At 47.6% G+C, this 25,149-nt stretch overlaps 8 protein-coding genes across 8 annotated transcripts; 4 read left to right on the top strand and 4 right to left on the bottom strand.

The window, feature by feature from the left end:
- Positions 1 to 593: 593 nt before the first annotated feature.
- LY89DRAFT_781130 (uncharacterized protein) lies at positions 594 to 2,850 on the top strand (the record flags this gene model as incomplete). Its single annotated transcript, XM_018222451.1, has 6 exons — positions 594 to 717; positions 776 to 847; positions 896 to 1,517; positions 1,571 to 1,798; positions 1,854 to 2,125; positions 2,179 to 2,850. The coding sequence occupies 6 exons, from the start codon at positions 594 to 596 to the stop codon at positions 2,775 to 2,777; spliced, it is 1,917 nt and encodes a 638-aa protein (XP_018072380.1). The 3' UTR covers positions 2,778 to 2,850.
- Positions 2,851 to 4,349: 1,499 nt separating this feature from the next.
- On the bottom strand, positions 4,350 to 5,199 carry LY89DRAFT_732721 (uncharacterized protein; the record flags this gene model as incomplete). Its single annotated transcript, XM_018219723.1, has 4 exons — positions 4,350 to 4,412; positions 4,501 to 4,542; positions 4,719 to 4,856; positions 4,972 to 5,199. 4 exons carry the CDS (start codon positions 5,197 to 5,199, stop codon positions 4,350 to 4,352), a joined length of 471 nt encoding a protein of 156 aa, XP_018072379.1.
- Positions 5,200 to 5,856: 657 nt separating this feature from the next.
- LY89DRAFT_746086 (uncharacterized protein) lies at positions 5,857 to 7,674 on the bottom strand (the record flags this gene model as incomplete). The annotated part of the gene is made up of 3 exons (XM_018221087.1): positions 5,857 to 6,782; positions 6,833 to 7,493; positions 7,545 to 7,674. 3 exons carry the CDS (start codon positions 7,672 to 7,674, stop codon positions 6,221 to 6,223), a joined length of 1,353 nt encoding a protein of 450 aa, XP_018072378.1. The 3' UTR covers positions 5,857 to 6,220.
- A 1,397-nt stretch (positions 7,675 to 9,071) lies between these two features.
- LY89DRAFT_35470 (uncharacterized protein) lies at positions 9,072 to 9,384 on the bottom strand. Its single transcript, XM_018206957.1, has one exon. The coding sequence runs from the start codon at positions 9,332 to 9,334 to the stop codon at positions 9,125 to 9,127; it is 210 nt and encodes a 69-aa protein (XP_018072377.1). The 5' UTR covers positions 9,335 to 9,384; the 3' UTR covers positions 9,072 to 9,124.
- A 32-nt stretch (positions 9,385 to 9,416) lies between these two features.
- Positions 9,417 to 12,179, bottom strand: LY89DRAFT_706628 (FCH-domain-containing protein). The gene is made up of 4 exons (XM_018217544.1): positions 12,024 to 12,179; positions 11,755 to 11,966; positions 10,119 to 11,698; positions 9,417 to 10,069 (listed from the first exon to the last, which is right to left on the bottom strand). The coding sequence occupies exons 1-4, from the start codon at positions 12,066 to 12,068 to the stop codon at positions 9,711 to 9,713; spliced, it is 2,196 nt and encodes a 731-aa protein (XP_018072376.1). The 5' UTR covers positions 12,069 to 12,179; the 3' UTR covers positions 9,417 to 9,710.
- A 109-nt stretch (positions 12,180 to 12,288) lies between these two features.
- Positions 12,289 to 14,659, top strand: LY89DRAFT_683971 (ATP-dependent RNA helicase-like protein dbp5). Its single transcript, XM_018214786.1, has 6 exons — positions 12,289 to 12,773; positions 12,832 to 13,184; positions 13,254 to 13,363; positions 13,449 to 13,471; positions 13,520 to 13,739; positions 13,806 to 14,659. The coding sequence occupies exons 1-6, from the start codon at positions 12,505 to 12,507 to the stop codon at positions 14,286 to 14,288; spliced, it is 1,458 nt and encodes a 485-aa protein (XP_018072375.1). The 5' UTR covers positions 12,289 to 12,504; the 3' UTR covers positions 14,289 to 14,659.
- Positions 14,660 to 15,894: 1,235 nt separating this feature from the next.
- Positions 15,895 to 18,666, top strand: LY89DRAFT_732717 (uncharacterized protein; the record flags this gene model as incomplete). The annotated part of the gene is made up of 2 exons (XM_018219722.1): positions 15,895 to 16,183; positions 16,235 to 18,666. The coding sequence occupies 2 exons, from the start codon at positions 15,895 to 15,897 to the stop codon at positions 18,664 to 18,666; spliced, it is 2,721 nt and encodes a 906-aa protein (XP_018072374.1).
- Positions 18,667 to 23,129: 4,463 nt separating this feature from the next.
- Positions 23,130 to 24,587, top strand: LY89DRAFT_614471 (NAD(P)-binding protein). The gene is made up of 3 exons (XM_018210687.1): positions 23,130 to 23,236; positions 23,290 to 23,899; positions 23,954 to 24,587. The coding sequence occupies exons 1-3, from the start codon at positions 23,138 to 23,140 to the stop codon at positions 24,166 to 24,168; spliced, it is 924 nt and encodes a 307-aa protein (XP_018072373.1). The 5' UTR covers positions 23,130 to 23,137; the 3' UTR covers positions 24,169 to 24,587.
- The last annotated feature ends 562 nt before the right edge of the window (positions 24,588 to 25,149 follow it).

The raw sequence follows: 25,149 nt of genomic DNA, 5'->3' as shown, positions 1-25,149 counted from the left end.
TGATGGTGGCTGAAAAGAAAGGTTCTTTGGAATCGCTAGAGGGTATTGCTCAATGTACAAGAAAGCAAGTGATATTCACATATAGTATGTAGTACAGTAGAATATAATCGAAAACATGCGACATATATAACACAAAAGGGAAACCTCACCAAATCACTATCAGGACAAGTCTCCGCTATCACGGCACAGCAGACACAGAGAATATTAAACATCCGTACCGTTGACTCGCGGCCAGATCGGGCCGGCAATGGAAGCAGAGCCGTAGCGGAAGTGCAATTTCTGTCACCAAGAGGCTCAGTCACTCACCTGCTTCAATGGGAGTTCAGAAGTCCCGAGATCGCCAGTACATCCTTGCAACGAGCTAAAATTCAGCCCAATCCTTTTGCCAACCAAACGACGACAACGATAGACACTGTCCGCCCCCTTCTCATCCTCGCTTAGCACGGTACTTTTCAAACTCCCGCAAACGCCGGTTAGTCAGCTGGGGAGTACTGTGCCTCTCAGCTATCCACAAAACCCCAACGACGACCACGGTACATTTCCAATGCCGTGATTCTCCGTGAAGATTGGCTGTACGGTACTTTTCTCGAGAGATGGAGGGCTCTTCAGAGACCGCTGAATCGCGGCATTATGGGAAGCGAAGGTTGAACCGGGCTTGTGCGCACTGCAAGGCCGCGAAAACGAAATGCATTGTTGATCCGGGGAGTGAGAGCTCTTGTGAACGGTGCATCCTATTTTGCATCTTGCTGAGAGCACGTGCTGATGATTTTTGAAGGTGTTCTCATTTCAAGCTCGAGTGTGTGGCAGCGGTACCTGCCGTTCGTAGGCGAAGGCAAGACAGGACCTCGTAGGTATCTGGGCTCAGATTTCTGATATCCTGCTGAAAGAGAAAATGGTCGTGTATCGGATTTAGAGCAGAAGCTGGACAACATTGTGACCTTGCTCACCAATCCTCAGCAAACACAAAATGTTCCACGAGGGTTCGACAACTCAGTTCCAGATCTTTGGACTTCACCCGAAAGTCAGGATACATCCAACTTCGAGCCCAGTCCTTCTTACGGAGATGAAAGAGGTGTGGTCATTGCACCTGAGCTACGATCCGGCTCGCAACCATACGAATCCCAATCCTCGACTTCGAATTTGGACGAGCCCCCTTTCCCAGCCGAGCCAATGCTCCCAATAAGGACAACCCGAATAATTCCCACGCAAAGCGCTCTACCCCCATTCCGGCCTCACCAATCCATGTCACTCGATCCAGATGAGCTGTTGTCGTACTTTCGAAACCATATGACTGAGCAATTTGTGTTTGTAGTTGTGCCGGAAGGTGTCACGGCTCGGAATTTGAGACAACAGAAGCCTTTCCTTTTGGATTCTATACTACTAGTAGCCGCTAAGCAGAGTGTCGCTTCGCAGAAGGAAGCCGGAGATAAGTTACTAGCTTTTCTCGGTGAGCGTATGCTACTACGAGGTGAAAAGAGTCTTGATCTGCTACAGGGACTTCTGGTGTACCTCGCATGGTAAGTACTATACCGCGAAGATGATATTCTAGTATCTAATATTTGTAAACCAGGGGTAATTACCAGTTTCATAACAGCGCGCAGATGTCAGCACTCCTTCAATTGGCCGTCGCCCTGTTGGCAGAGCTGGAGTTAGGGAAAATGCTTCCAAGCCCGCCTGATCCTAAGAAATCGCTCGTGCATGTGGTAGGAATTAGTTCCACAGCACCAGCTAAGGCTTTGGCGGTCCATACTCCTGACGAGATGCGAGCTTTTCTAGGGTGTTTCTATCTCAGCTCTTTGTATGGCTCTTCTGAACTGCGAGATAGGAGTGTCTGGTTGCTGATGGGAAAACAGATTCTCGCAGTGCTACAAGAAGTTGACAGCAATGAGATACACGCCGTATATTGAGCATTGCTGTACAGCGCTAGACGAAGCTGCGGAGTATACGACAGACATCTACTTGACGGCTCTGGTTCGCATTCAATTATTCTTGTGTAAAGCCATCGAGTCTCTACCACTCGAGGAGGCGGATAGATCCTCAGCAACATTAAGAATGTACGTGAAGTCAATGCAGAAAGAGCTCCAAGACTTCAGAGCAAGTCTTTCAAATAGTGGAAGCTATACTTGTAAGTATTCCAGCACATCGCTTTCAGTATTCAATGCTCACATATACCCACAGCACGCCTCTCCTACGATCTCCTCCTCCTGCACTCCTACAGCGTAGAGACCAGCCTCCTCGAGATAGGCCTCTACGAACCCCATCACACTACATCTCAAACGCCAAACCTCCGCCACCTGGATCAACTCTCATCCTGCCTCACAGCCACCAAAACCTTCTTCGACCACTGGTTCCAAGTCCCAAACACCATCTATATCCTCCTCCCAATCGTAGCCTGGTCCGAACTCGCAAACGTGACCATGGCTGCCTCGCGTCTCGTCCTTCTCGAGTACCCAGGCTGGGACCTGGAACATGCTCGCGAAGTTGCTGATTTCGCGAATACATTAGATAGGCTTGCGGCTCGGATCGAGGAAGCGATGGAGAGCTTGTTTGCGGGGAATAAAGGCGCAGATGCTGAGGGCGTGTTGTTGAGATATGCGCAGAGGTTGAGGTGGGTGAAAGGGTGGTATGAGGCGAGGAGCAAGGAGGGGCAGGTCGAAGTTTTGGAAGAAGTCCCCACTATGGTAGGTGGTGATTTTATGAATTTGGATGATATGTTTTGGCAGGATTTTTCAGGGGAGTGGAGGGGTGTGTATGGGGCTGATATTCCGATTGGGTAGAGAGGTGTTGAGATGCTCTTTGGATACTGGTAGATTGTATTGAGGGACTTTGAGTTGAGTTGAGTGTCTTGGGAGTGATTAAGCTTCTGAATAGTGCTTAGCGCTGTAGTACATTACTCTAGAAAATGACCAAAGTGAATCCTTGACATTGAAGTTTTGTTGCACATCGCAATCCGGTCAAACTTTCCACCCAAACTAAGGAAATTTCTCCATTGAACGAAAACTTTTGTTGCACGTCGCAAACTGACTAGATGACATGCCATCAGAAAACGTGCCATATGATTAGAGCACATCTAATTACATGCCAGGTAATTCTCATGCCGTGTAATTCTCATTGCAAAAGCTAATAACCATACAAGCTTACATAAGCTAAGCATAACGAGATAACTGTACCATTAGATGTGGTTGGAAGTTGTGACGTGCAACGAAGCTCAACGGAGCTAGACTAAAGGCCTTAGTCACAACCCATTAGAAACCGATACTATGAGTAAGTGATTCCATGAACCTGATCCTATGAGAGACCTGATCTCATGAGAGACTTGATCCCATCAATCTGATCCCATCAATCTGATCCCATCAATCTAATCTCATGAACACGATCCCATTAAAAGCTGAAACTACCAGAAGCTATTTCCCTTACTATCTGATCGTATTAGGATTGAACTCCTTAAGACTGATCTCATGAGAAACTGCGCGGAGTAAGAAAAGCTAATACCAGGTGAATCTAAGCTGGTAAGAGGAAAACAGGCAAAGTTATGTGATCAAGCTATACGATTACAGGCTAGGTTACTACAAGCCATAAGATCCTATACTATGAGAACCTATGTCATGGGATCCCATGCCTCGAGATCCCATGTCATGAGATGTCATACCATCAGATACTATACCGCGAAGCCTTATACCATGAGATCCTATACCATGACATGGCATATGAAAAACTAAAATCAACAATCACATCCTATGAGAAAGTACGACACGCAACAAAAAACTCAATAATAGACAAATTTATTTCAAAACAAAACTCTACAATTCGCCAATCCGAGCCAAGTCTAGATAGCCACTTACGACGCGCACAAGACTTCAAAGTCTCCTACTTTACTGCAAGAAAACATAATGTTGCTTTTGAAATAAGAAATGTCTCACAGAGCGCGGTATACCAAGGATCAATTCTCAGATATCTTTCACTTGAACTACCTAAGCTCTAGGAAAGAAGTCCGCCAATTGAAGTTACAACATCAAAAAGCATCATTAGCCGGACGGATATTCGCTAACAGTACTTATCTTAACTCTTCCCTTTCGATACCTCCAACATCTCAGATTTTCGCGCTGTGGGCGCTGTACGCGCATCTTGGGGCCAAAGCAAGGTTTGCACAAATGTTGATTACCTAGGTAGGTAGGTAGGTAAGTTGCCGAAAGACACGAGAGACGATTTCCCATTCGTTACCAACGCAAGTGACGCTCATTCAATCCATCCATCCATTCATCCATACACATGTACCCCAGACTTCAAGACTGCTTTCACTTCTTGAGAATCGTTTCTCACTCACTCTTTCGCTATATGCACCACCCCGATCAAGATACCGTCCCATTCAACTTATAACACCCACTCTTCGGAATCGTCTCATTCTGATCCCACTATATCAACCCGTCAGTCAGTCAGCCGTCCGCAGGAGGCCAAACATATGGCATGTTGCATGTTGCATGTTGCATGTTGCATGCTTACATGTTCGTGCGCGCATCCCCCGACCCACCTCCACCGATCGGTCTATCGAGACATAAATCAGCATGCATACCCTTCTTTCCCCCCTCTCTTTCTGACAACCCCCTCCCCCGCCCCCCTTTAAGAGCTGACAATTTTCTCTTCTCACAAGAAAAAGTTCGGCTTCCAAGAACTTTTCTTTTTCTTTTTCCCAAACAAGAGTAGGAGGGGGGATGACATACCGTCGAGTACTGCGCATAACTCATATTCGTCGCCTCCACAAAACACCAACTGGTACTCTGTTCCGTGCCCAACTTATTCCCGTTGCAGAACAGCGGCCAGATGGTATCGGGGCCGTCCGCGTAGCCGGCGTGGTGTTGCTTTCGATCATTCATCGTTAACTCTCTATTCATATATTCATTCATGTACTCTAGAATAAAAGGAAGAAAGAAAGGAAGGAAGGAAGGAGAGGGAGAGAGGGAGGGAGGGAGGTACTTTATACACCGAATCGATAAGCGAAAACATCGTCTTCGGATCCCCGTCGACGACAAACGCGCGGTAGAACCTGTAGGCCCTTAGCGCGGTCTCGGCGGTCGAGATGTTGGCGTTGGGGGTGCAGAGCAGGGGCGGCGTCTTGAGGTTGCAGAGGTTGTCGCGCTTGAGAGATAGAGATGGTGCAGCTGCTGCGAGGAGCGGGAGGAGGAGGAAATTTAGGAGATGCATTTTGAGGATTTCCCGTGTTGTGTGAAAGAAAGCTTGGGATAGGTATGTTGTGATGGCGAGTAATTGCATATATAAGTAGCCAGGCACGGAAGAAGCGCAAGCCCCACATTTGGGGGGATCATTTAGCCATGGCAAGAAAGAATACCCGCATTTTATATGGGGTTTTAATTAATGAATCAGCGTGGTGAGGAGATAGATGAAGAAGGGTGGATTAGGTACGGGACTAGGGTTTGTGGTGAAGAGAAGCCTGTGCAGGCAGTAGGTTTGCGCTTGTCGGGATTGATACTTTGAGATCGATCGAAGCTTAACTCCCTTGTGGACGAAGTCGGCAGTTATACTTCTTTAAATCTCTCATTATCAAGCACTAATAAAGAAAAATACAAATTTCAAAAACGTCAAATATCAACGAGCAAACATTCACAATTCCCAAATAGTAATCTTACTACAATCACCAAGGACAACAACCCGGAATACACATGATCAAAAAGTAACTCAATGTCTCATCCACCACCTCCTATAACTTGACAAGAGATTGAAATCTCCCAGTTATGGGATGGATTTTGGAACTTTCCACATTCGTTGCAGAGTTTTGCTATTCTGTGAAAAAAGACCTTGGAGCCTAGGAGGATAACCTTAAATCGACAACCATCACATCATGACCAGGCATGCAAAACATAGCCACGAGATAAGCAGCACAGAGACAGAGAAATAAGGTTTGAAGTTCAATTCTATTCTCTCACAACATAATAGTATCCTTCCATCTTGTCGGCTCGATTCATTCCATGTGTAGCAATCCCTGCCCACACTAAAATCTCAGCCAAGAAGGGTAAACAAACAAAAGAGAAAGCCAACTAAGATATAAAAAAAGAACACCAGAAATGCCCAGTCGTTTGATGATGTTCCCGGACGACCCAAAACAATAATTATGTGCTCCAGACCCTGCCTGTCGTTGATACTATTACCATATCGAACCATATATACACCGTCCGTATCTATTTCTCACAAATTTTCATTGTTTTCCTTATAGAAGGGCGGCACCGAGGAAGCTCATTCCGAGCACGAAAGCTGTCATCATCAGAGGCGTCTTGTCGAAGCTTTGGAGGGAGGTAGCTGCGCTCTTGGATGTGGATGTAGCAGTCGCAGTAATGGATCCAGAGCCAGCCGTAGCCGTACCGGTCGAAGTTCCACCTGCATTTTGGGATCCTGCTCCAGTAAGACCGGCTCCAACACCTGCGCCCTTCTTCATGAGCGCTGCGGCACCGGATGGGATGGCTGGGAGGGCATCAGAGGTAACGTTCCAGTTTGCGGATTGAACAGGGCAGCCTGATGCGCCACCAGTAGAATTGTATCCTCCGTCTCCGGTAGGATTAGCGGTTCCCTTGAAGGCGGTTTGGAGAGAGGTGAAATCTGCGCCTTCGGTGACGGTTCCGCTTGAGCTGATAGTCACGAGTCCGTAGTTGCTGCCTTCCTCGGAGTACTCGTAGACGAGACCGCCGGAGTAGACGCTGGTCATTTCGGTGTTGTAGAGGGCGGCTACTTCTTCGAATTTACGGGTGTTGGTGTTGCAACCGTATTCGGAAAGGCTCCATTTCATTAGTACATATTTATGTGGAAAATGGATTAAGGGACTTACAAGATAGGGAGGCCATAACCAGTGAAGTTCTTAACCTTCTGATCCCAGCCGGAGATCTGGAAAGAAGAAGGGTCACACCAAGAATAATCGTTGAAAGCGAAGAAATCGGAACGCTCATCGTCAGTTCCGCAGTTCATGTATTCGGCCATCTCGAGACGGTTGGAATCCACATCAGCAGCTGAGTATCCAACGGGGATTTGACGGTATCCACGGCTTCCAATGTATTGTCTCATATCACGAGTGACAGCCTTGACGTATGGAGCAGCAGAGGTCGTGGTATCGTCGTTGATAACCTCGTTACCGGAGAAGAAAGCCAACGTGTTGGTGTAGTTGGCGAACGCATCAATGGTAGCGAAGATATTCTGAAGGTAGACGGAGTTGTAGGAAGCAGCTGGGCTGGCTCGGTTGAGTGAGTAGAGAGGAGTGTTGACATCGAGCACGAGGTAGATTCCTGCCGCTGCTAGAGCGCTCATGCATGCATCGTGGTTGGCGGTATTGTCGACCGTGTAGATACGGACGGTGTTAATGCCCAGCTTCTGGAATTCAGCAATATCACGCGTGCAAGAGGTTGTGTCTGCGATCGGGTCGACCAGCTTCGAGGATCCTCCTGGCTGGTAATCGACACCTCGAATGTAGAATCTGCTAGTTCCTTGGAAGAATGCTAGATGATGTTAGTGGTGATCCAATGCTACCATATTGGATCGAGCCGTACCATTTCCCTTCACGGTGATTGCTGTGAGAGATGTCGAGGATGCTCGTGCAACGAGTTCTTCTGTGGGAGTGGGCGAAGCAAAGACGGAACCAGCTGCGGCCAAAGCAGCAACGACAGTGAAGGTCTTCATGATGAGATGAATATGGGATGAACGAGTCTCGAAATGGTGGGGAAGAGCGAGAATAGGTCGAGTATAATGTTCGGAATGGGAGGTGAAGGTCTCAAGAGAGTGAGAGACGTATCAAAGAAGGTTTCAATTAGAAGAGGTTGTAAAAACGGGTAGCAACAAACGAATGATTGCCCCCAATAAGAAGAACGACGGTTGAAATAAGATTCGAACTGTCGAAAGAGTTGGATACAGGAACAAGAGAGAGTGAGTGAACGAGTGTGCAGGAGAACAGGAGGAGAGAAGAAGGAAAAGAGCGTGGTGCGGGTGTGGGTGGATAAACTGGCGCGAACCCTGTCTGGCCCAGATTGGGATTCGGCGTTGAGGCTAGCCCAGATGGAACGCCCTCTGGCTTGGCGGATATTCAGGGGGGCCGGACCTGAATTCGCAGGGATAGCGCCCGCCTTGATAGCCATACGACGGAGGTCGGTCCAGCACCACTCAATACGATGATGCGCAGATAATGACCCAACCTCACTCTCGTCACGACCAGCCAGACCATTTCCCAGCACCGTCTGTCTGTGGTATATCCTGTATCCAGAGCAAGCAAGAAACATCCCTCTCAATTCCAGCACAGCCTCCTTCTCCCTCTTTCTCCCACCCAATAAAGCCATCCCCCAATAGATGCACTCCCCTCCCTATCAAATCAAGTCTGCCAGGCACAAGCGAGATTTGCATCTCGTTCTCGACTCCACTTCCAATAAGCATGATTGCATGCTTAAATCTTGGCACGCCACTCACCGCCCGCCGCTCCCCGTTTCACCATGGGTCTGAAGCAGCGAATGACTTCATGATATCCGAGGGAGCATATAGAGATCTTCTGTCCATCAACGTCGGAGAGAAATGACGATGTGTTGTTTATGCGGGTTTGACAATCTCTGCTGTGCTGCAGGTTGAGTAGGTATTTTTGGAAAGTTGCGCAGATGGGAAGAAAGTTACGAGGTTGGAAGATAAAAATGTGGATGCGAGAAAATGAGCGAGGATGGGGAATTAATTGCCACTGCTAAACTTGGCAGCGGAGGTTGGCAATTGGCATACATATGAAAAGCCAAAATTCCAAGTATGCAGGCCACGTATGAGTATTTGTTCTCGTCGTCGAATGAGAATATATACGAGGCTTGGAGAGCAATTAAGAGGTTGGCAAATCTTGGGTCGTTCTTGGTAGCCATTTCGCCAATCACAAGTAAAAATATCAAGAGAGAAAAAAAAAAGTTGATGTCGAGAAGTACCGGCAGCGGGAAAGTATGGTTGAAACTTCTCCACAAGAGCAAACAAGTTTCATGTCGTCACTTGCAACGATCTTATTAGAGTGGGGAAACCCATTCCGAGAAGACCAAGAGCTTCCGCTCGACTGGCGAATACATACAATGGCTAACGATCAAACTAATCGAGTAATACCATGGCAATGATACTGTTACACTATACAACGAGATGAAATCCTCAACCAACAAGCTGATGCGATAGCCCAAACGAAGCAAAGAACTGGAGGCAATTGAGACAAGATAGATAGCCAAGAAGTCAACCTTTGACTGACTAGCGTATATGGCATCTTGCGGCAGCGGAGTAGAAGAATCCTTAATGCATTACAAAGTGTTGGACATTGCGACGTCGTCCTCGGAGACATTTTGAGCTACCTCAATATCAGAGAAGATTACGATATATAACAAATTCTCCATGTCCGACAAGATTCTCGACATTCTAAAGGTGCATAGTGTCCGTTGCTGACTTGGGAATCGGGACATGCAACAAGACCTCATAACTGTCTGAACACACCTAACACAATCTCCAAGAACGTTGCATGGAAAAAGACCATCTTGTAACTCAGTAAATTCGCTTCCTACAGAATCTACACTTGCCACTCTCACTACAAAAAGCTCCACAACCAGGAACCCCTCCACCTAAGAATATCCCCCTGCGCTACGAATGCCAAATCCAATGAACGCCTATACATGCTCCCTCCCATTTTGCCATCCTTCGTCCTTTTCGGTCATTTCTCTTTTCTATGCAGCCTGCACGTAATTGGCCGGGACACTCTTCGTCACGCCTCCCTTTTCGACTTCCGCCCAGCCATCCCCTGGGTCTTCTTTAATCAGCACGAATCGCTCTCCTTCGGCCATGCTGTGTTCTGCGTCACTTTGAGCTGTGTACTCATACAAAGCCTCTACGTATTTGAGTTTCTTGGCTCCACGCTTGGGAGCTACGGCTGGGCCTTGCTTCTTGGTTGTTACGCTGCTGTTCATGGACGAGCCTGAGTTGGAGTAGATGGATGAGGGGCGGGGAGCCGAGGCGAGGATCTCGACGTAAGCTGTTGGGACGAGTCCTTCTTTGAAGCCAGATTTCACTTTGAGCCATCCTCCGTCTAGATGGTTGTTAGTAGGCGAGTACTTGTAAGTAGAGGTTAGACTTACCATCTGGCTCGAGGATGGCCACTTCTTTGCCTTCAGACACTGTCAACTCCCCATCACCATTCGCATCATATGAGTAAAGCATTTTGCCCTTCTGCTCATTGGAACCACCTGATGACCCATTGGTAGTGACAGCACTACCGGGGAGTTCGCTTATGTAGGCCGAAGGTGGAGGTGCTACGACTCGGTTCTTTCGCAGTGTATTCGGTGCACTGATATTCGGCTTTACAGAGTTCGCCCTCTCGGGAGGTGTCTCTTCCGCTGGTGATCGAGGACCACTTCCAGAGACAGACCTATGTGCGCTGGCAGCATATCCTGAGCTCAACGAATTCATTGTATTTGAGCGACTCATAGTTGGTAGCTCAGCAATACTATCTCCAGAGGTGGAAGTTGGACTCTTAAGCGAATTGGCTGCTGCTTGTCGTTCGGCTTTCAATGTCTTCTTCTCTTCCTTGGTCTGTTCTCCAGGGCAAGTAGCTGGAACTTTCATCTCGCATTTGCTGTGGCATGTGTAACCACAATCTCTGCAATCGAAACCTTTCGCAGAAAGACCCCAGATTCTTTCTCCACACAAATCGCAATTTGTTGGTATTTTGAACGTTTGTGATTTGAAGTTATGACTCTTCGCCCCCAAAGTGACATCTCCAACTGCTTCCGTGATTGTCGATGTCTCAACCTCAGCCGTCAATCGTTTATGGTCTACCTGATGTAGCTCCTCTTGTAATCCGAAAATGGCTCTGACCAACTCCACTTCGTCTCTCTTGTCCTTTCCCTCTCTAATTTGTTCCTTTATTCGCTTAGCTCCCTCGACTTCTCGCCGCTTCTTGTCGACCTCTCTTCTGAGATCTCCCAATTGTGCTTTCGACTTTCCAAGGACGTTTCGTAGAAAGACTTTTGCCGTCTCATCCACAACCATAAGATCATCATCATGCCATACAGGACTCGGCTCGAAGACTTTATTTGCTGGTTCCTGCCATGGACCAACATTATGCCTAACAAACATCATCGAGTCCAACTGTGGCTGATTTCGTGGTATCTCTTGAGAGAGGTGGTTGACAAACTCGGTACTGCGTGTTAGCATTCCGTTCTCAAGCTGTGCTGCCAAAGACCAAATGCCATTGAGCTTGATTGTCCGAGATTCCGAAAGATCCTGCAAGCTGTCCAACAGATCAGGAACGTATTCGTGATAATATCTTTCCTTCTGCTTGTTCGTCACATTGATCGCGATTAGGTAGCTGTTCTTGACATTATGCATGTCTAGAACTTGTTGTTGGTAGGCATTTTGAGCTTTTGACTTCGAATAATCGAAGGCCGATTCGGATTTTTTCCGCTTATTCTCAACTTCCTGGCAAGACGCATCGTATTTGCCCTTCATCTTTCGCAGATCTCCATAGCTCGAATCTCTTTCCTTTTCCAGTTTATCCGCGTATTCCGCATGGCGCTTCCGGAGTTCTTCATATCGAGTCGCCAAAGCTTTTAGAGGATCTGCCAAATGAGTGATGCATTCGTTTCCATATCGATCGTGTTCCGCCGCTCGAGACTCGAGAGTGGTGAGTTGTGTCGTCCATGTGGTAAGGGAAGCACTGGATTCGAGCCACGTTAGCACAACTCTGCGCCCAAACATACAATTTGCTCCCACCTCTCTAATGATCCAGGTGTCATAGCAGGTGTATCTCCTACACTCAGACTGCTTGACTTCTTGGCCTTCTTTTCGTAGTATTTCTTTGCCAGACCATTGAGCTTTGCACTGTATTCTTTCTCAATAGCACTTCGTTCGCGGTAAAATTGCTGTATGTCGTCCAGCCATGTAATCCCACTCAGAACCCAAGAATTGACCGGTTTGAAACCATCCTGAATAAAACATTCTGTGAGTAAGATGTCAACAAGGCTGACTCCGGAATCTCGTACCTTCAGCTCCACCCCAAAGTTGGGAGCGATATCGACCTCAGCCATGATTATCACCGCAACAGTGAAGGGGAAAACCTCAAGATCATGGGAAATGTGTAGGACAACGCAATCGCATAATGTCCGAACTCTTATATGCAACTTTGTTCAAGGAAGAACCCCACTGCCTGACAGATCAGATCCGAGATCCTGAGGCTGCGCTAAGGCTACTCGACGCTAGTGCTGCGAGCTATCGCGCCCCGCGATTAAATTTATTGACACACTCCGACCTTCTTCACTTCCACCTGAGACTGCATCTTTTGTCATTTACACCTACAATTATCAGCTGGAGGCTTCATTGTCTACCTTCATTCTTCTTCTTCTTCCTTCCACCACAAACCTCGCGCGTCCACCTTTAGTAACAAAGGTCAATTCCGTCCTCACACCACCCCTCCATCTCAACTTCAACATGTCTGACACAAACACTCCCTCCCTTGCAGAACGAATGGGTTCAAAACCTCTCGACGCTGCTTCTTCTATATTCACTCCTGGTGCAGCAGGTTCCTCTACTTCTTGGGGAGACGAGATGGCATCACCAACTGTCGCAAACCCGAACCAAAACCCTCTCGATCAAGCACAAGTTGATGGCTCAGCTGGAGAAAATTCTTCAGGTCTTCATGACGGCTCATATGATGTGGAAGTCAAGCTCAGTGATCTACAAGCTGACTCTGCTAATCCTCTCTTCTCCGTCCAATCCTTCGAAGAGCTGGGCATGTATGTATATAGTACATTCACGTTCATCCAAGTTGATTCACTTACTAACAGGTCACAGCAATCCAGAGATTATGAAGGCCTTATACGCTATGAACTTCAGAAAGCCTTCTAAAATTCAAGAGAAAGCTCTTCCCCTCCTCCTCGCAAACCCTCCTCAGAACATGATTGCGCAGTCGCAGTCAGGCACAGGAAAGACTGCCGCGTTCGTCATTACCATCCTATCAAGACTCGACTATACCAGACCAAAGCAACCCCAAGCTCTTGTCCTTGCTCCAGCACGCGAATTAGCTAGACAGATCGAAGATGTTGTCCGTCTCGTTGGTCAATTTGTCCAAGGTCTTACCATTCAAGCAGCTGTTCCGGGCGCGGTCGAGCGCAATGCAAGAGTTGAATCAATGGTAATTGTTGGCAGTAAGTTCCTATCTATCTCCTTGCCCGTGTCAAAATAATCAAATTATTCGGTTCTAATTCACTGTTCAGCGCCTGGAACCGCAATGGACTTGATCAAGCGTCGCCAACTTGACGGTTCAGCTCTGAAAGTTCTCTGTCTGGATGAGGCAGATGTGATGCTTGATACCCAAGGCCTTGGTGTAAGTATACGACTTCTTGGGACACGATAAGCCCCTTTTTAAAAAAAATACTCTCTGCGTATTTGCTAACATCTTCATTTTGCAGGACCAATGTATGAGAATCAAGGCGTAAGTCTCACTTTCCACCCTACCCTTTCATCAACTAACATCATTTAGCATGGTTCCTCGCGTGCAACAAGTTCTTCTCTTCTCTGCAACCTTCCCGGATGCTGTTATGGGTTTTGCCAACCAGTTCTGTCCAAACGCCAACGAGATCAAATTGCGGCGAGACGAGCTTACAGTCAGTGGTATCACACAGATGTACATGGATTGCGAAGGCGACGAGGGCAAGTATGACGTGCTTGCCGCGCTTTATGGTCTTCTCACTGTCGGTAGTGTTAGTACTACCCTTCTCTCTTGTATTAGAACATCAGGCATTCGTATTTGATACTAACTTGTTTAGTCGATCATTTTCTGCAAGAGAAAGGATACTGCCTCTGGAATTGCAGACCGATTGAGGAAGGCCGGTCATGAAGTTCTTGCCGTTCACAGTGCCTTCGATGGAGCTGAGAGAGACGAGATTGTTCGAAAGTTCAGAGATGGAGAAGGAAAAGTTCTAATTACTACGAACGTCCTTGCCCGCGGGATCGATGTGTCGACGGTGTCAATGGTCATCAACTACGACATCCCGATGAAAGGCCGTAACGACTCTGAGCCGGACCCAGAGACGTACCTTCACAGAATTGGTCGTACTGGTAGATTTGGACGTGTTGGTGTCAGCATCAGCTTCGTCTTCGATAGGAGCTCCTATCAAGCCCTTCTCCAAATCGCACAACACTTCGGCATCGATTTGGTAAGGCTAGACAAGGATGATTGGGAGCAGACCGAGACTACTGTTAAGCGCGTGATCAGATCGAGTCGGGCCGGAACAAATCTGAAGGCGTGAAGGATTTGGGGGCGAACTCGGGCGAGATTCTCTTTTTACAGGTTGGCTTGCTTTCGGTTCATTCAAAGCAAAAAGCGGGCGTTGCATTGCTCGCTTAGACTCGGGGCGGATTGCTATTCAAGGAAAATGCATTCATTGGGAAATGAGTAGAGGAAGTCTGGATTGACAATGGAGGATAATTTCGAAGGCAATAGAGGAGAACAGCGATCACATCAGATGCATGATACCAAAATGGAAGCTATGATTTGACGATATGAAGTCAACTATGAGCTCTTGAATATGTTGGAGGATTTCTTCCAGAATACTTCTGATCAAAGTGCCCCAAAATTGAATGATGCTTGTCGACTAAAACTGACTGAAGGCAACAAATCGGTTCAAAGCCTCGATTTAGCCGTCCGGTCCTTGTTACAAGAGGGAGTACAGCTTCAACTGTAGGCTCCAACTCTGCAGCTTTCCAAAGACATACCAACAGCCCCTTGCAGATGTTGGGAAATTTTACACACATTACTTGGATCAGGCTCCTCTAGTCTTGCCTTTACCAGCTCATTGTTACATTTTGGGCTTGCCCACCTCGACAACAGGTACTCTAGTTGCTAGCAGCAGCAATGTTTGTATATATAGTTTCTCCACCAACAGTTTCTGCACACCATTCTAAAAACAACAAAACCAATATCTCACCACATAAACACGCATCAAAGCCTCCCCTAACGCCGTACACCAGATTTATCTCCAGCACGTGACCCAGTCATACATTTTCGTAGCCGCCGGCCAAGCGCAGCCAATCAGAAGCGGGATGGTAGCGCCCAAAAATAGAGTTCAAAACAAGCAAAACGTCTTCCAGCGGCTACATACATGAACCTCTTCTCCTAATGAGACCATCGGGGCCAATTTCCCGGTAATTATGATGTCAGCATCAGAGGACGTAGGCGCAGAGTGCAGATTATTGGTGTCTCGAAATAGCAGGAGGGGTCGCAGACGGACTTTTTTCTCGCCCTATGGGTAGCATGGGCGATACGATGATGCAAATGCAGGTTCAACGACAGGTACTGGTCTGAGCCTCTTCCGGTTCCTGGCCGAGGGAATTGTGTAATATGAGAGGGTAGCGCTTCTGATATTATTTTGTATCAGGTCCAAGTCCTTCAATCTTATTCTTTAGAACTCTTTCTCCGTCTCTTTCCTATCGTCAAATCTCGTGAGGCTCTTTTGTTGGTGCATTGCATTTTTCCTTCCGGGTCACTTCTTGGGCTTCTTCATTTTCATATTTCCTAAAGAAAAAGACTGTTGGTAGATGGAATGGATGTGTATGGAACTGTGGATATCCTGAGTATTGCGTTGTAATTATGTTTGAGACGCTGGTCGCCTCTTTCACCGTAATATTTGCTTCGAGGTACGTGTTCTTCTCCTTGTGCTCTTGCGTCGTTTCATGGTTTCGAGGGCCGATGGTATGTGACCAGATGCTTGATGTGCATCTCATCACAACCTCTGTTAGGCAGACTTTTTGCCCCTCTCTCTCCATATACTGTGGGACAGATCATCATCCGAAAGGCAAATGTTCCACCATCATATTCACACATGCTGACGGTATCACTATCCAGCACGTTCGAGGATGGCATTAAGCTGGCCCAGCTTAATCATCCTGATATTTGCATATACGACACATGCGGCAAACTACACTCTCACACCTGAGTTGATGAATTTCATTCCTAGCTGTGCTCAAGAATGTTTCATCTCATTTCTAGAATCGAATTTTCCTTACGACCTTTGCGGAAAAACACCGACGTTGAACTGCTTGTGTACACATAACAGCACATCGGGATACACGGTTGGGGAGGGAGCAGTACAATGTATAATATCAGAAGATAATATTGGCTTTTGCCAAGGAAACAGTTCAAAGCGTAAGGATGCCGTTCTCGCTGTTTCCAAATATTGCTAACCTCTTCTCGTAGCAACTGTTGTAACTAATGCATATGCCATGTGTAGCGGGGAACCGGATGCGCTTCCCGAGACTCATGGCACGATCACAGCAACATTGATCGTACAAACTTCAATGCCGAGCATTGTCTTAGTAGCTCCTCCGGCCACAACAAGTAGTTCTGGAAGCTCGAGTACCCTTCAGACAACCAGCTCTGGCTTCAAAACTATGACGACAGGTCTTCCAACGGCATCAGCTGTCAAAACTACATCGATGTCGAGCACAGCCTCGGCTGAGGCAGCCACCGGGACAGGAGCAGCAACACCAACATCTTTAACAAAGTCTCAGATCGTTGGCATTACGGTGGCTTCAGTTGGCGGTACAGCGGTGATGCTGGGAATAGTCATATGTTTCGCGTGCTGGCGAAGGAGAAAGCTAAGGCGAGCTCGAGAGAGCGATCTGATACCATTCCAACTCGATCCTCCAGCACATCTGATCGAAAAGAAGAAGTATCACTACAGCTTCCGAGGACCTGTTCAGAGAATACCAGGAGGAACAGCCAACGGGATCGCAGCAAAGGTACCACCTCGAGCAGCAAGGGCCGCACCCCCAGTACCGCCAAGGCTTGATACTTCAGATCCTCTCATGTTTTCCAGGAGAAGCATCAGACCTGAGACAATTGGAGTGGCCATATCTCCAGACAACAAGGGGTCGATGGCTGCACAGCAACGAAGATCATCGAGACTTCTTCCTGAAAAACCTACATTGAAGTTGAAAATGCCACAGCAAGAAAGGGAGTACACAAGTGGCCTTTCATTCTCGCAACCAGTTGTTGGTCCTTCAGTCATGAGCAGGCAAAGTGTAGCGACTCAATTTGAAGAAGACATCGAAACCGCCGATACAGCTGTCAATACGGAAGACTCTTGGACTAGAAAGTCAACAGATAGAATCCTGTACAATTCGCCTAGCAATGGGAGAACAGTTCGACCTGTATATCCTGAAGAAGACAGAGACGAATACCCGTGGCGTCCAGGTCAACCAGCTGACGTCAACGGGAATCCGGACATCTATGTCAGACCACTTAGCATAGCAGGACGGAAGATGGCCAGCTTTTCTCAACCTAGAAAACCAGATGCCTACCCACTGACGCAATTAGCGATACCAGAATCACGTCCTTTGACAGGATCATCTTCTGTGTACTCGGGCCGCGGTTCTGTTCCTGGCAGTGATGCTGGTAGGAATAATCCAGCACGCCGTTCGTATCAACAAGCTGGTCCATACGACAGCGAGACCATCGAGCTTACTTTTGCACCAGAGGAGGTGGAGCCACCACGGACAGGAGGAATGCGAACAGGAGGAATGAAGGATTTGTCTCCCGTTGTAGAATCACCTGCTAGTGGACGAAGTCCTGTCAGCTATCCTAAGATCCCTGAATCTATCAGTCCGACCATAATGCGTATGAATTATGGACCTCCACCTCCGCAACCAGACTTCACGAAAGCGATGGGATCAGGACAAGCACAGAACAATCAGCCTTGGCGAGCTGCTGAGATCAAAGCCCAGCGAGAACGAGAACAAATTGCCCGGCAACAAGCCCAAGATCGAGCCAGATCTCCTCCGCAAACCATGCTTCGTAGAGCAGCTTCAGCAAGAGTGCCCCGTCAGCAGAACTCAACAGGAATCGACACGATGAACTTTCCCGCTCCTCCTAGCCAAGCAGTAACTCGATCTCCGACAACACAAGAGGAAATCCACCCCGCTCTACGGACGAACGAACAAGAAGAGACCATCGAACCTCCACCACGTTCACAAACGGCTCCATTAACAGACGCAACAGGAGGGTGGCGATACAACCCCTACATCCCAACCTCAACCCGGTCTCGCTCTCAAAACCAGAACCAACGCCCACAACCCTCACCATACCAAACCCAACGCCAAAACTCAGCCCAAATAGCGTCCACCACAACCTCCTCCTCAACCACGCTCCCCACCTCCCTAAACCCCCTCATGAGTCCAACCTGGCAACCACAAATCCAACTTCAACCCCAGCAACCACCACCAACAACCTACCACCCACCAACCCGCAGCTCCTCCGCCCTCTCCTCCCACTCCCACACCTCCAAAACATCAACCTCCTCCTCCCTCCTCGCCAAGCGCCTCGGCGAGCAAAAAGCCTCTCGCCTAGCTCTGCAAACCGACGAAGGCAAGCGGCGCCAACAAGCCAAGTGGCGCGTGCTCGGCAAGGAAGAACAAGATCGGGCGAAGGAGGGGAATTGGAGGCCGATGCTGGGTAGGAAACAGGGGTTTGGTATGGGAGGAGGAGGGGATATTATGGTGCAGTTTGCGGGCGAGGGAGAGGGGCAGGGGAGGGAGTTTGAGAGGATGGATTTACCGGCTACGCCGGGTTGGTTGCCGAGGTTGACGCCGACGAGGAGGGGGGATGAGTTGTTTTTGAGTGTGCAGTGAAGGAGGAGAGTGGGTTTCTATGGTGGGGAGGAGTTTCTTTTTTGTTGTATATATTTTTATAAGGTGGGATTCGTTCGCTTCTGGGGTAGGGTTTTGGAAAGAAAGAAGGCATCTTCTGGCGTTGGATGGAGAGGCATTTTGGCTTTTGAAAGATGAGATGAGATACGTTTTTGTACTATAGTTTCGCATATACCCATGGAAATCAGTAACATAATTATTGTTCCTTTCTCTGTCGTGCTTTTGAAGGGTGGTGAGGGAGAGGCTACCGGGAAATCAGTAACATACTTTTTGTTCCTTTCTCTCTGGCAGGTCCATCAAGATTAATCTCCCAGATATCTCAGGACATCGTTCCTGAAACAGCTTCAAATCATGACCCAAATTTCCACCAATGTCCACGAGCGTCACAGAGTCCTTAGAGATATCGAGGTGTCCAACTTGTGTCGTGCTTTGAAAGGGTGGTGAGGGAGAGGCTATAGGGCTTCGGTTCCAGGGTCCTGGGAACGCATGGACGGCGCACGTCCTATATCCTTGAACCTAGTGGATCTTCCAAGCCCACGGATTGAGAGAGTAGAGCTTATGAGCTGCAAGTCATCGGAAACTCTATTCTTGATGTGATTGGTTGCCTTGAGGAAGGATTCGGGTACCCTTGCATTTGGTGCCACGCTTTGGGAAGGAGTGAAAGACAAAGTTGGGTGTTGCGAGTCGCTACTATTGATCTCCGGGTTCTGTTTTATATTTGGATCCATTGATGTGTTTGCTAAAAGGTCTTGAGTTCTTCAATGTTCCAGATTGCGCCTACCTTTTAGGTCGAGCCGGATATTTATTCTTCTTACGCAGTGGAGGCTTTCCGTCAAGCTGTTGATGTGGTCTTTGCTGTTCAACTCATCGAAGTCTTATCGAGTCTTAGATAGCAGAGTATTTCAAAATGATTGATGAAGTAGGCAGAGAAATTGACGTTGTTGATACACTCGACTTATCTTGATTGAACGATCTCGCCCTAAGCTAAAAGATCTTAGGAATTCACTTATATTCAAATGAGATAGCTGACACTAGTTGTGGAGTAATTACAAAGAAAGATCTACTTTGTTTGATATCATTGTAAGTCCGAGGAGAGTGAAGGCAAGAGAAACGAAACATAGTTCTCGAACTTTTCAAAAAGTCGTGGGCCAGAGACTGAGGAGACCTCGTACATTTCGAGTCTGATAGAGACAGATTGCTGTATCCTCCGTGAACTTCTCAGGGAGAATGAGAATCGTACGGATATGCGGTGACGGAGGTTACTTGAGAATTTGAAAGTGAGGTTGAGCATGACCTGAAATCGGCGCCATTATGGAGGACGTACACAAAAACCATGTTGATTCGAAGAAACAAGTTGGAACTACGAAACAGCGTTGCATTGTAGCTTCGCTGGTCAATGCAAGACATCTTCGAGAGCCGGAAAGAGAGATTTTCATTCATCTTCGGTTCTAGGTGCATTGAAAGTGACTCCCTAGTACCTACTATTGACGATAGTCCATTTCGGGCTAGCTTGCGCCTAAGTAACATATAAGGTTAAATAGGCATTCTTCTGGCATATGTAAAAGACAGAGAGAGCAGTAGCTTGAGCAGTAGGGTGACCGAATGGTCTAATCCGACAACGATCGAAATCAGATTCTCGTTTCTTGCGAAGATGCCACTCAACTTCTGATCGCTGTGTATCGTAAGATATACTCCATCTGTCTATCCCGCCTAGATACACCGGCTAGTATCTAGGAAATGGGTTTTGCCACTCTATTCTTCGAAAGGAAAAAAAAACATTGCGGCTTTTTTTATTTATTTTATTTTTTTGAGTTGCGAAAGAAAGACTTCGTGATAACGGAAGATGTCGGGTTGACGTAAGACACTGCGCAGTCTGGTTTAGTTAAGGTAAATTGTGGACATGGATTCTGGAGTAATTTCAGGTTGGATGTCAAGAGCTGATGATTGTTTTGGAGTTGAATGTGTCTTGCGGTAAAGTTTCGAGGAGGCGATGCAGATGAAACGCTGAATGTGCGTCATACTAAGCGGGTAAGGCTCATGAGAGTGTCAGACTTTTCGGTGTCCAAGAATCGACAGCTGAGCAAATTCGTAAAGTAAACAAATGGATTGACAAGCAAAATTCACGCATGCAATACGGCCGTTGCGGTGGTTGCGGGGAATTGCGGTGCATTGGGGTTTTCACTGTTCTGTGAAGTTGCTACTATATTTTCACATTTTGATGATTGCGCTTCTTCTCTTTACTGGCTGGATACAATTCTGCATCGAGTAACCCCACTTACCTGATTAGTGAAGTGGGATCATAGGGATAGTTTTACTCCTTTCTTCAATATCTGTAAATCGATTCCTTACAGTTCCATGGTTTACACAGCTTACCCCACTTGCCTAATCGGAAGTCAATGTTACCCAGCTGACAATATTTGCTTACATACTCGTTTGAGATCGGAGGTGAGAAACCCTAAACTAAAACTTTCTCTTGGTTAGCCAAAGTATAAAAAGCTTTTTGAACTGCCGAAGGAGAACCTAGGTAGATGGCTAAGAGGGTTTAGGAAGGGTAGTCACTAATCAAAAAGGGGTCTTTAGCCGAGTTGGTCCCGTGACCGTCCACGGTCCCAAAAGTCGCTGTTGCCTGCACATCTCCTTGCAGTCTCCTGCAGTTTCTTGCATCGCGTCTTTACAATCGTCTGTACAGAGCCTCATCAAGTCGATGATTCAATTGTTTCAGCCGCAGAATGCCGAGAGTGCGGCTAGGCTCGCTACTTCCTTGATTATGCAGATGGATTAGGCTCCAACAGGGAGGTGCAGTTGCTTGCATGACTTGGTGTTTTCAGCCTTACGGATGGAGATCTCTCATCGATCTCGACCGACTACTCTTAACGTCTACCGGTACACAATTCGCGCTCTCGAATACTGACCAATTGTTTTCTTCTTGTCGCTGTGGTATGACTGCAGTAGTTCGCACCTGCCCGAGTCTAGTAGCAAAGAAAGTTTTCAAGTTCTCTCCTCGGTGACGGCTTCCATACCCTGGCATTCGGAACCGCCCCCAATTCAGGGATTTGAAGTAGTGAGAAGCAAAAGCAGCTTCCATCGCCAGTGGAATGAAGACGTTTCAAATGGGTTTCTCTGGTGATGCTTTTCTCCGATCAAAGGTTACATTCTATCAGCGGATTCATCGGGTCAACACGCATCAGCGATGTTTGCCTTGCGTTTTGTATGTTGGCTTCGTTCAGTTCGTTGATCCTATCACCAGTCTTCTTGCGAGAGCCTTACCGCTTTTCGTCACCGTGTATGACTTTCTTGAAGGCTCCTACTTTATAGTGTGTAAGATGAGGAAGTTCTCCTCGGCCTTCGCCTGAGACTGATGCAGGGCGTCTGCGTGCAGCACTACAGTGGGATAAATGCGCCGTCGTCCCAAGAATGGAGCTCCCGCAGCCCGTAAAATGACCCTTGGGACGCCGCTAAATATTAGAGCACGAATCAGGGACATGGCTTCAGTCTTTGGTGACGGGCAATCCTGGCGAAGCCTGGAAAATTATCCGTCCCCCACCCAGGTTCTTGAGTCTTGTTCGTTACTATCCAACGTCTTGTATGACTTATGGAATTACACTCACATGGAATCATCCATTTGTCAAATTGCAGAGCAGCGCCCTCTTTGGGATGTGGCTGATCATATGGTGTATTGGACATAAAGGAGCAGACCCGGTTATCGTTTCCAGCCCCAGTGTATTTTAGCTCGACAGCTCGAGACGAACTACATTCTGGAACTTTTGAGGAGCTGACATGGATTAAATGGGGTGTTTCTGATTATGACACTGTACATATTTTAGTGTTCAGCCCTGCTGGCAGTGTGTAACGGAATGTTACATCTCGCGCAGGTACACACAACGAACTACCGGCTGATGGGACAAACTGTGTTGCTATGGGCTTGGGCTGCCACAAGCCCACGCGTACCCCATGTGAAGGCTAAGAGCCTCAAGGCAGTCATAACACTTGCTTCCGTCTCGGTCTTTTATCGCACTCCGCGCAAACCAGAAGTTCGAGTGCTACCCCAATGTTAACCTTGGTCCAGGGTCTATGGCAACCGATTCGCCACTGCCTTATCATCCTGGAGTCTTCATATCACATTACCGTCTGCATTACCCTCTCAGACGCCGTTACCGTACTCTAGGCTCTTTTGACCCCAGAAGTCTTTCAATCGGCGAAGTCGAAATCGTGACATGCCCCTTTTTTCTGGTCTTCTCTAACCACTCGCACCACGACCACTCCTCTTGACTCACCGAATGACTATATGCCTCACGAGTCTTGAAGCCAATTTGTTCTCTTAATTACAAGGACGTCTTCTGCCTTGCGCAGGAAAGTCATGGATAGAAGACTGCTTGGGTGGATGATTGAATAAGAACAAGAGCCACTCTTGATTCCGAGAATTGCAAAGCACAAACCGAACGGCTCAACAACCATGATGCGAATAGCGATAGCAGGATCTGGGGGATTGGCAAGAACCTTTGTAGCTCATATCCTTGAGACAGCAAATATTTGTCTTGTGTTGTCAAGAGAGGTAAGATTGTGTTCCTGGATGAAAGCGAAAAATTCTGCTAATCCACTTTTCAGCCACAACCCGATCTCGAAGGACCTGATTGTCAAGTCGCCGTTGTCGATTATGATGATCAAGACTTACTTCGATTCACGCTGAGAGGTGTTGATGTTGTCATCTCTACTGTCTCCGGTAACCCGCAGATCAATCTTATCGACGCAGCAGCCCACTCCGGAGTGCGTCGTTTCGTCCCAGCGGAGTTCGAAGGACCACCATCTCGTCGACCTCGAAATGATCCATTAGATCGTGGAAGAGCGGCGTGTCTAGAGCGATTGCGCCATTACAAGCACCACCACCGCTATCCTATGGCGTCAACTGTCTTCACTTGTGGAGTCTTTTACGAGAGGTTCGCTCGTGGCGGCTTAGGTGCCTTTAACATCGGCGCATCATCAAATGTCTTCTATCAAGGTTCATATTTAATGGACGTAGAGAATGGGACGGCAGAAGTTGTTGAGCAGCATAGTGACGGCCGTCCAGTAAATGTTACCATGACCTCAATCAACGACGTCGCAAGATTCGTCGTTGCAGCTTTGGATCTCGACATTGACACTTGGCAAGACGAGTTTAGCATGTCAGGAGATCGAATTTCAGTAGCACAGATTGTGCAATGGGCAGAGTCTATCAAAGGTAATTCCGCAACCCCTTTCTTCTAGCTCCATTGAATGTGCTGACAAACTACAGGAGCAACATTCTTCGCTGAAGTCATAGCAGCTGGCGACTTGAACGCCCATCTCGAGTATGCGACCTTTCAATCGGACTTTGCCAAGGTGGCTCGCATGCACGAACTCATTGCCACAGAGCAAAGGCGCTACGACTTTCGTTCACCAAACCTCAACGCTCTTGTCCCCATTGTGCCAGAGACCTTCTGGGATTGGCTGAGAACGCACTGGGGTTAGTAGCATCAATACTTATCGATGCTACAATCAATATACGTCTACTGTAATAGCAGTATTGTGGGAATAACGGGAACGATCAATCGTCTAGCGGAAGGATTTTCTTTAGCTGGGAGGCTATTTCTTGCTTGTGTTATTGTCTTTTCTGTTTCTTGGACTTGTCCTTTTACTTTAGCATAGCACTATATTCCCCTCACCACTTAGCATTAGATACGGCGGAGCAAGTCCATTTCGCGTTCACTCAGCTCACTCAATGAAAACACATCTTCGGGCCGCTCAACCTCTTGAAAGCTCTGGTCGTTTAGCGATGACCCCTAAACACCAGCATTACCAAACTCAAGTGACAATGAAGACACATCATCTCTACTCACCACGAGACATACTAAGACATTTTATACATCCTTCATATATTAATTCTTGGCAGATCACCTCTGTCTTCGGCACTGTCAAATTGAGGCTGTATCTCCATCCCCTGTAGACCCGTTTCGTTTCGGCACCTCCTGGCCCATGCCCACACTGTCTGCACCCCGCGTTGACCCACTGCGCGCCCTAGAAATCACCCGCTGATGAAACTGAAACATCACCAACCAGATCCGCCTTCTTCCGCAAACAACTTTTATGTCAACAAAACAGCGCCATTGGGCCGTTCCCGCTGCTTTGGGTCGGCGACGTGCTCAGGTAGAGTTGTGTCTTGGAAGGAGGACACCCGAATGGAGGAGCAGGCAGGCGGGTGATGTGAATTGGGATGAGCAAGGTGCCGAATTCGAGATTGTGCGGATGGAAAATTAGATGAACCGAAATGCACCCAAGGAGTAAGTCCCTTCTGTGGCGCAGAGAAAAGATGTAATATAAAGATGTATGCTGCGGCTGCTGGTACCTGAGGGGATTTTTCTGTTTGTTTGTTACTCACCATCTTTTGTTCTCGTCCTGTTCCCTTGTCGATTTTGGATATCTCGGCTAGCAAAGGGGCGAAAATGAAGCTCT

The sequence above is a fragment of the Mollisia scopiformis genome (assembly GCF_001500285.1).
Source record: "Mollisia scopiformis unplaced genomic scaffold LY89scaffold_10, whole genome shotgun sequence".
NCBI lineage: Eukaryota > Fungi > Ascomycota > Leotiomycetes > Helotiales > Mollisiaceae > Mollisia > Mollisia scopiformis.
This window is presented reverse-complemented; position numbering and strand designations above follow the sequence as displayed.

What these genes read in the sequence shown, in the direction of transcription:
- LY89DRAFT_35470 (XM_018206957.1), bottom strand. Translation starts at nt 9,334, where the DNA reads ATGTCTCCGAGGACGACGTCGCAATGTCCAACACTTTGTAATGCATTA.
- LY89DRAFT_706628 (XM_018217544.1), bottom strand. Translation starts at nt 12,068, where the DNA reads ATGGCTGAGGTCGATATCGCTCCCAACTTTGGGGTGGAGCTGAAG. An exon ending in ACTTTGGGGTGGAGCTGAAG is followed by an intron (nt 11,967 to 12,023) that starts GTACGAGATTCC and finishes TGTTTTATTCAG; the next exon opens with GATGGTTTCAAACCGGTCAA. An exon ending in ACACCTGGATCATTAGAGAG is followed by an intron (nt 11,699 to 11,754) that starts GTGGGAGCAAAT and finishes GCTCGAATCCAG; the next exon opens with TGCTTCCCTTACCACATGGA.
- LY89DRAFT_683971 (XM_018214786.1), top strand. Translation starts at nt 12,505, where the DNA reads ATGGGTTCAAAACCTCTCGACGCTGCTTCTTCTATATTCACTCCTGGT. An exon ending in TCCTTCGAAGAGCTGGGCAT is followed by an intron (nt 12,774 to 12,831) that starts GTATGTATATAG and finishes AACAGGTCACAG; the next exon opens with CAATCCAGAGATTATGAAGG. An exon ending in GTCTTCTCACTGTCGGTAGT is followed by an intron (nt 13,740 to 13,805) that starts GTTAGTACTACC and finishes TAACTTGTTTAG; the next exon opens with TCGATCATTTTCTGCAAGAG.
- LY89DRAFT_614471 (XM_018210687.1), top strand. Translation starts at nt 23,138, where the DNA reads ATGATGCGAATAGCGATAGCAGGATCTGGGGGATTGGCAAGAACCTTT. An exon ending in GTCTTGTGTTGTCAAGAGAG is followed by an intron (nt 23,237 to 23,289) that starts GTAAGATTGTGT and finishes TCCACTTTTCAG; the next exon opens with CCACAACCCGATCTCGAAGG. An exon ending in ATGGGCAGAGTCTATCAAAG is followed by an intron (nt 23,900 to 23,953) that starts GTAATTCCGCAA and finishes GACAAACTACAG; the next exon opens with GAGCAACATTCTTCGCTGAA.